The sequence below is a fragment of the Neopelma chrysocephalum genome, unplaced genomic scaffold (assembly GCF_003984885.1).
Source record: "Neopelma chrysocephalum unplaced genomic scaffold, ASM398488v2 Primary Assembly neopelma1_96821, whole genome shotgun sequence".
NCBI lineage: Eukaryota > Metazoa > Chordata > Aves > Passeriformes > Pipridae > Neopelma > Neopelma chrysocephalum.
The window spans coordinates 679,801-688,102 of NW_020925465.1; the positions used below are offsets into that span (position 1 = coordinate 679,801).

The 8,302-nt window shown below is 36.0% G+C and overlaps 1 protein-coding gene across 1 annotated transcript in view; it reads right to left on the reverse strand.

Moving 5' to 3' along the window:
- BDP1 (B double prime 1, subunit of RNA polymerase III transcription initiation factor IIIB) overlaps positions 1-7,543 on the reverse strand; it is a 47,789-nt gene extending 40,246 nt beyond the window's left edge. Inside the window, exons 1-8 of the mRNA XM_027709686.1 lie at positions 6,990-7,543; positions 6,241-6,347; positions 5,186-5,245; positions 4,700-4,840; positions 3,684-3,817; positions 2,572-2,666; positions 1,932-1,986; positions 1,121-1,264 (exon numbers count right to left, since the gene is read on the reverse strand). Coding sequence (XP_027565487.1) covers positions 1,121-1,264; positions 1,932-1,986; positions 2,572-2,666; positions 3,684-3,817; positions 4,700-4,840; positions 5,186-5,245; positions 6,241-6,347; positions 6,990-7,487 — 1,234 coding nt within the window. The 5' untranslated portion in view covers positions 7,488-7,543. The remainder of the gene's footprint in view (positions 1-1,120; positions 1,265-1,931; positions 1,987-2,571; positions 2,667-3,683; positions 3,818-4,699; positions 4,841-5,185; positions 5,246-6,240; positions 6,348-6,989) is intronic.
- Positions 7,544-8,302: the final 759 nt, after the last annotated feature.

Genomic DNA, 8,302 nt, shown 5'->3' on the forward strand with positions numbered 1-8,302 from the left:
GCTTGAAATATTATCTAGCTAGTTACTGACAAGTTATTTTCTGGGTTTAATGAGATTCTAAAATTCTCCTCTCTACTGTTTTAAGGACATTTTGTCTTGATCCCGTATTTATGTAGAACATGAACCATCAAGAACCTTTCCTTGTCCTTTTCATTACTCTTAAATGAACTTGTTCCCCTGTAATTAAAAGTCCAAAATGCAAGAGAAGTAGAAAAGCATACTCACATTGCTCTACACACTAAGTACCTTTAATCTACCAATAAAGTGTACAAACAGAACTTCTCTATATGGCTGTTAAGTTCTAACAGATGGGATATTTTTCTTAATCAAATCCAAAAACCAAGGCTACAGAAAAGAGCAACTATTTCAATTTTAAGAATTAAACACTAGTTTAATTGTTTCCTAGCTACCATCCCCTTTAAAAAGGTTGTTCACTTGTTTGTTAAACAATACCACTTAAAAAAGAATGGGTCCTTATGGAACAAACAAGTGAACAACCCCATAGAATTAGCACGATGTTTATGAAATGGTGTCAGTGTAACTGTTTTTAATTTAGGCACATGGGTGAAAGGTCCTTTCCCAGGTACTAAAGTAATTAAGACACTATTACAGTAATTAAACACAATCTTTATTTTGAACAGACAAGAAATATAAACCAACTTTTTTAAGAGTCTCTGAAAAGAATCACACTCTTCAGACTTGGGAAGTCAAACTACTGTTAAAGGAGAAACAGAATCCTCAAAAGAAGAGGGTTCTAAATGTAAGTCATGTCTAAAATAAATCACAGAAGAGCTTGCCAAAAATACAATTTTGGCTCAAGGATTCTACAAGTGAATTCATTAGCAACTCACAGAAATACTTATCAACTGGTAAATTAGAATAGCAGTGCTTCAGACTGCGCAAGAGCACTTATTTCACTGCAGTCTCACATTTCTGCTGTTAGTAATTATTACCATACCACACATCAGTAGACTACACTTGAAAAGTTATACTACGAAGCTAGGATCCTCTTGCCCCGTCCACAACAGAGAAGGAAAAGATTCCCTATGTGATCTTTCGTCTAGCAACACATTATTGACCACTGTTCCGTAATGCCACCTCAAGCATTCTTTTAAAGTACCTTTTGACTTCTTCCGAGGCCTTGGTGACTTCCTTTCCTTTGGCTTCTGGCTTTTAACAGTCTTTTGTTTCCTCTTTTCCTCATCTGCTAAGACCTTCTCAAGCAGCTGGGCAAAGAATTCAAAATCAAAGGGTCGTTTTTCTTCTATCAGATTAAAGCAAAGAAATAGAACAGATTTTAAAGTTCATGATTTTTTTGAGTTTCAGGTTTGTAAAATAATCAGTGGTCTATGATAATGATATTAAAAAGCAACAGTTATATCAACAGTGTTCTTCTGAAAAATATCTTCTGTATCACTTGAGCAGGGACTAATGTTAACAAAAAGGTAACATGGATTATGGTAGACTGGTTTTAAAAAAAACCCCAAATTACAAAACTAAGTAGTTCAGAAAATTTAAGATCTGACAAATACTGAAATTGAACCATAGTATCAAATAATGTATTAACATGCTGCTCTAGGACATATGTACCTCATTCAATTAACAAAAAAATTCTTAAAGGACTCTCAAAGCAGTTTACAATAAATAACCGTGCTAGAAATTCCCATGAATCAGAATAACCTTCAACTGAATATATATGAAAGTTTATATTAATCTCGTTAAGCAGACATCTAAAAAAGAAAATAAACCTCGAGATCTTCACTGTGAACCATGCCTGTTATAAAAACCTAAGATTCCACAGCTACTGGACTCACCTATGAGCAAAAACTTCCTTATAATTAATTCAAGCAAGGCAAAGCACAAAAATTACTGTGAAAATAGACTACCATTTAATGACTCATTGTAGGGTGGGGTACATTTACTTTACTTACTGAAAGCTTTGTCTATTCTCCATCCATTAGCTTTTTCTTCACGTTTGAACTTGTTCTAAAAGCAAACATACAGTTGTCTTTTCATTAAGCAAGAAATGCAATAGCATGTTATACAAAATGGCAGATCAAGATAAGCCTTCAATGCCAGCCAACTGAAGTTGTTGAATTTACATAGACACTCAAACAACACAAGTTTGTAATTAATTTTTACATATAAAATCTGTCACCAGTAGATATCACCAGATATACTTCTTTTATTACTTTCAATACCTTTGTCCTGACTTTCAATCTGAGCAAGGTTTGAAATATAATAGACTTCCCCAGCTGTAGGCCACAAAAGAAACAACACGGAAGACCATCATCAAACAGCCACTTATGCTTATCATCACTCTTCATTTAAAATAAAGACAAACTGTGTCTAACTATGCTAGATTTGCTAGGTACATTGATCAAAATTCAAACAGCAAATTAATATTTCAGCTGCTTACAACCTCTTGAAACAGGTATTAAAAAAAGCATTACTACAGACGCAGTAGCATCAAAAATATCAATACTAACAGAGGAAGCATGGGAATGCAAATGAGAAAAAGAAAAGCAAAACCAGATGTTTAGTTGCTTTATTGAGTGCTTTAATTTTTACCTTAATTTCTGCTCTGGCTCTATGAGGAAACAGCCGTCCAATCAAGGAGAAGTCTGTTCCTACCATGCTGATAGCTAAAAAGAACATGTCTGTTTCTAGAGAAATAAAAATAAGAAAAAAAATCATACGCATTTAAACATTTACTAAACCATCCTCCTTGCTCTCAGAAATAAAAACACCTTGCAAACTTAATGCCATGAGATCAGTAACTTCAAGGTTAACCTACTGTAGCTGCAAGTCCAGGTGAGCTGGAGTATATGTGTTATTTTACCTATGTACCTCTAGTAACAATTGCTGAATGAACTATCAACAGAAAGAATTGTCTAATATGTTAAAACTGCAGAATGTGAAATATGTTTTGTAAAGCTAGTAAATCAAAGTAACCAATCCCAAATCATCAGTGTCCATTTTTATTATGAACACAAGCACAAAGAGAAATCAGAAAAACACTACGTAAAACACCACTATTTTTTAATAGGAAAAGAGTGCACAGTCAGTTCTTTTCAAAAGGAGCACAGTGAATTCTGAAGCTAAATTTTTCCATCTACAGGTGTAAAAAGTCCTTCCCAATTGTAAAAGGTTTAGCATGGTGTTGTCAGCCTAGAGATAATAACCAATTCACAGCAGGAGTAATAAAAAAAACAAAAACAACCCACCCTCTCATAAGAACAGATGTCTATTTACACTGAAATCAGTCCAGAGATACCTTCTGAGATTTATTCCTGCCCAGGCTGGAATAACCAAGTCAAGAAGTACTAACTGCTCCATATAGAGCTCAAATATCTGTACATCAGAATCAAAAATTATGCTTTTGATAAAGCAGACTAGCATTTTTCATCATTTTTCAGCATTAAACATCCATGAGAGAAAAAAAAAATCACAAGTAGCCTATGTATAATATATAATAAGGCACTGGATTCTTTAAAAATACCGATTTTCACAGTAAAAATCACAGCTCTTCTTGTTGTAGGGGTTGGGAGGGTTGACACTACATGACACATAAGTAGATCCATTTACTCCATTGGGGAAAAAAAAGAAGTCAAGTATAAAGCATAGGTGGAAAACTAAGACTTTTCTGCAGGCTTGAAATTTTAAGCCAAAAATATACTCACCTTTATTTGACCACGGTTTTGTGTAAAAACTTTTCCTGAAGCTGGAATATGTAGTTGTAGAGCCACGCTCAAAGATGGGATCATTTTCTTCTACAACACACGGACCTTTTGTTCTTAGAACTTCTACAGTTAAGCTGGAAAAGCAAACACACAAAGAGACTTATCTGAAAATATTGCTAAGAAGACACATAGCAGATGTTTATAAGACAGATATTCAAATTTTTCATGCCACAAGTGAGCATTTGTACATTGTAACTAAGTTTAATAATTACATTAACATGTACTTTAATGGGAGAATGCAGCAAGAAATCACTACCCTACTAAGCCTGTAAGTAAGTAAATTTGCTTTTTCCTTTTTATAAGTATAGTACAGACAGACATAATTAAGTATCTTTAAAAAAAGACTTCTTAACACTCAAGAAATTTATTTTGCAAAGCCACAAGAACCTCTCGATATCCTTCTAGAATACTTTCAAATTCTTTTACCAGGCCTGCTCTACCCTTAAACCTTGGCCAAAATCTCATGCTAGTATTACTTTTGGGGAACTCAATAATTTAATAATCTACTTTTTAAAAGTCATATGCTAAGCAAATTTTCTGAAAACACTCACAGAAGGATAAAGCAGCAACATGCAAAATGCAAACTGGAGCAAATCATACTGAAAACCAAGTAACAGTAAGCAGATACATGTTAACTCTAAGAAACAAAACAGTCAGTTAAATAGAAGACATTTGAAAGTTTGACAAATCCCCAGTGTTCATTCTCTGTAATGAAATACATCTTCCTCTTTATCTCCTTCTCCAAAAACATTTCTCATAAAGTCTGCCACTACTGAGATGCAGAGAACTGCTGCTCCTTTGCCACATACTTGCACTGTTTCCTAAGTGCATCTCAACTCTCAACACACAAATATATACTCATGCTTGCCCCGGGCCAAAGTAGAACTGTTCTTTATCCCCCCACTAAGCTGCAATGCGGTATGTATTGTCCATGAGACAGGCACGGGATTTGTTACCTTTCTTCATCCAGAATAATCGAACCATCTTCTGCTACTTTCACACGAGGAACTAGAAGTGGGCCATCCTGACTCTCCTCCCCATTCTCTTCTTCTTCCTCCTCGTCGTCTTCATGACCAAGAGTACTTTTCTCCTCCTGTCTACAATTTGTAAGACAGTAAAAAAAATAGTTTTGAATTGCTGCTCAGTATGCCAGACATTCACCAATTTAATAAACCACTCAGCAAAGCAACACATCAACAAGTTAGTCAATACATAAACTCTGAAATCAGCTTTTCATTCTATTGTAAAATGGAAATATGCAAAAATGTAATACTGAAAGCAAAATGTTCTTTAACCAGCCTACATTCCCAAATTACGATTTCTTATAAATAAGGGCTGTGATATTGAAACATTAAAAAAATAGACTTAGACTGTATTACCACAGAAACATGTTTTTTTTAACACCAGAAAATTTTTTACTATACTTCACCACCAAGACTTACCCTTTCAGTTGACTCAGTGCAGAATTTTTTTCTGTTCTCTTTTCTTCTGCCAGTGAAGACCTGGAATTTCATAAAAAGCTCGAGATGATTGTTTATACAGATACATTTCTGCTTCATTCCACAAATCTGGCTTTTACCAAACAATGGACAAAAAAACCACAAAGCTTTTTTTTTGTCCATTCTTTGTATCACATCTAGACTTAAGTCTAACTAAACAACCACTTAATGCTTAATGAATTTTGCTGTTTCTTGTGTCAGCAAGCACAAAAAAAAGATACTTTGAGCAGTAATCCATTGTAAGGTACAAGGAATGTAAGAGTATCTTGCTCATTACCTCCTGAAGGACTATTCAGGTAAAAGAAAAAATAACAAGGAAAACGATCAATAAAACACATAAACACACAAACATTAACAAGCAGGTGATAACAGACAGTACCAGAAAACTTATCAGCTACTAAGAGAAAGAACAGGATTTGGATAACTGTACTTCTATTTATGTGATTGCTTTTGGCAGCTGCAGGAAAAGGCCCTGCTCTGTCTGTGGCAGTCTGTGCAGTCAGCTGCACTAGTGTTCCCTGTGCCTGTGCACCTCTGGGATGCTCACTCAGCCTTGCTGCTGGTGAAACACGTAAACAGAACAGCGTAAACAGAACAGCAGCAGCTACGTCCATCCAGATGGAATGTAAAGACCTCATGGGTCTTGCAGTGCATTTTGCACTTCAGCACCTGGAAGGAAGCTTAGCTTCCTGAGTTCATTAGACCTGGCAGGCAATCATAACATTCCTAGCAGCCATAACTAAAAATCTCACAGCAGGTAATTGGGGTGTGGGGGGGAAATTCTACTATTCTGTATTTCTACAGAGATAAATTAATACTTGGGACAGGTTCGTGTTTGTGTATTTCAACAAGTACATTAATCATCATTCTCATTTCTGTATGAGGAGTAAGTAGATGTGAAATAGAAGCTTTTATTCCCGCTGCAACACTGCATCCAGATTTAAGTATTAAACAGGTATAATTTAGCTTAAGGAGAGAGAAAAGGAAGTCATACTTACTTCATAGGATTGTTTTCTGGCAGATAGTATATCAAGTCTCTCATGGTCATTTTAGAACGATCTGGTGGAGAACGCCCTTCGATTATTGGGGGCCTGTGTTTCAATTTCTTCCATACAAAAAATAAAAACAAACCCACTCAGATTCACCCTGGAAGTACTTTACATTTCACAAATTAATATTTTTGTTTGCTTATGAAGTACCCCATTCAGGGAGTTCTATTGTTTACACACACACACCACCACCAAGAACCAAAATACAATTATATTAAAAGTGTCCCTTTGTCAAGAGGGCACCAGAGACAACCTTTCAGAGAAATTCAACATCTGGCAGAAATGAAAGTTAAAAGTTATTAAAAATTACAGAACTCACAACAATGGTCCACTCAAAACACTATGAGAAATACCAAATCCCAAGCTTCTTACAGCACACTTCCCTACTTTAGTACCAACTGTGAAACTTTAAAATTGGAATGCTGACTATAATACCAGGTGTAATGCTAAAAAGACCTGTGGGTCTAATCAAATGAAACAATACACAATTTCTTGTGAAATTCATATTATTAGTGGACAAAGTTCTACTACTGCTTCTAAACAGAATAAACCCATATGGAGTTATGAGGTATCACAGACTATAAACACTGAGCAGCTGATGACCACCAGAAACCACTAATGCAAAGAGATAATGTATGCTAGGTGAATCACACGCCTTGCCCTTTACAAACCAGCACAGCTCAGCATGGAGGTCTTACCATCCGCTCTTTCTTCAGCTCTTCTTTAAGCATTTCTCTTAACTTCCGAGCTTTGAGGATCCTTTCACGGTCAGAACATGTTCGTTTGTCTTTTTCAGGAGAAGGTTTCATAGGAAGCTTTTCCTCTTGTGTTTCTGATCTCTCCTGTGTTGGTCTCTCCTTGAGGGGAGAGGGTACATTCTTCTGCAAACTATCATCATTTTTCTGAGCAGCCACACCTACAGTTTGCTCTTTATTCACCGATTTCTTTAGCGGTGAAAACTGTGGCACTTGCGGCACAGGTGTTTTCTTCTCAGGAAGCACAGGAGACTTTAAAGAGCTTTCAACACTACTCTTTTCTGATGTGGGGGAATCCTTCTGAAATGAAACACCGCCGTCAGGAGCCTGTGATGTTCGCCTCTGCAGTCTTGGTGCAGAACGCTGAGCAGATGAAGGTCCAGCTCTGGGTTTGACAAGATTTGGCATGGTGGAGATCCGTTTTCTTCTCTGCGTAGGCATCTCTGCAGGTTTACTAACTTCCCCAGCATCACTGGAACCATCAGCCTTGTCATCACTGGAAAATTTAAGAGATTATTCTGAAGTACTTTATGGTGACAAATTTTTTACTCTTACTTTCAAGATATGTTTATGAGTAAATCAGTATAAACCCCCTGCTACAGGAAAATTGTTATATACAAAAAGCAACACTAGAATCAACCTGTAGCTGGTACTTCTTCATAAACCAATCAGCTATAAGAGCTGGCATATTATTTTCTAATATTAATTACTCACGAACTAGCCCACAACAGTAACATGTCCCCACCCACCACTTCTTTTTTTGGAAGGCTCTTTCCTTTCAGCTAAAAATACCAGTACAATAAAGCTTTATAAAAAATAACCCACATAACACAGGTGATATATGAAAAACATTTTAATAAAGCTGTATGTCACAAGCAGTTTGATGATTTTTATTACAATAAATATTAACATTCCTCTTACATACACATTTGCAAGTACATGATATGTTAACTGTGAATTTTAGAAAAACTTCAGCAGTCAAACTGGCTGCTGCTTACACTTAACACATCAACAACTCTTAGCTTCCCTGGAAAGCCTTCTTATATAAGTACTTTTCCCATCATTTACACAGAAATAACTTTCAAAGTGCAAGTAAAATTGCCAACAATTATGATCCCCCCAAATCTGCTGACTCCTCCAGGGTTCAGCTTCATGGCTGTTACTCACAGTAAGACTGCAGCAGAATTATAACTGAGTCATAAAGAGGGGCTTTTTTAATTTTACATTGGAACTGTGCCCTGTTTCTGTATATGAGG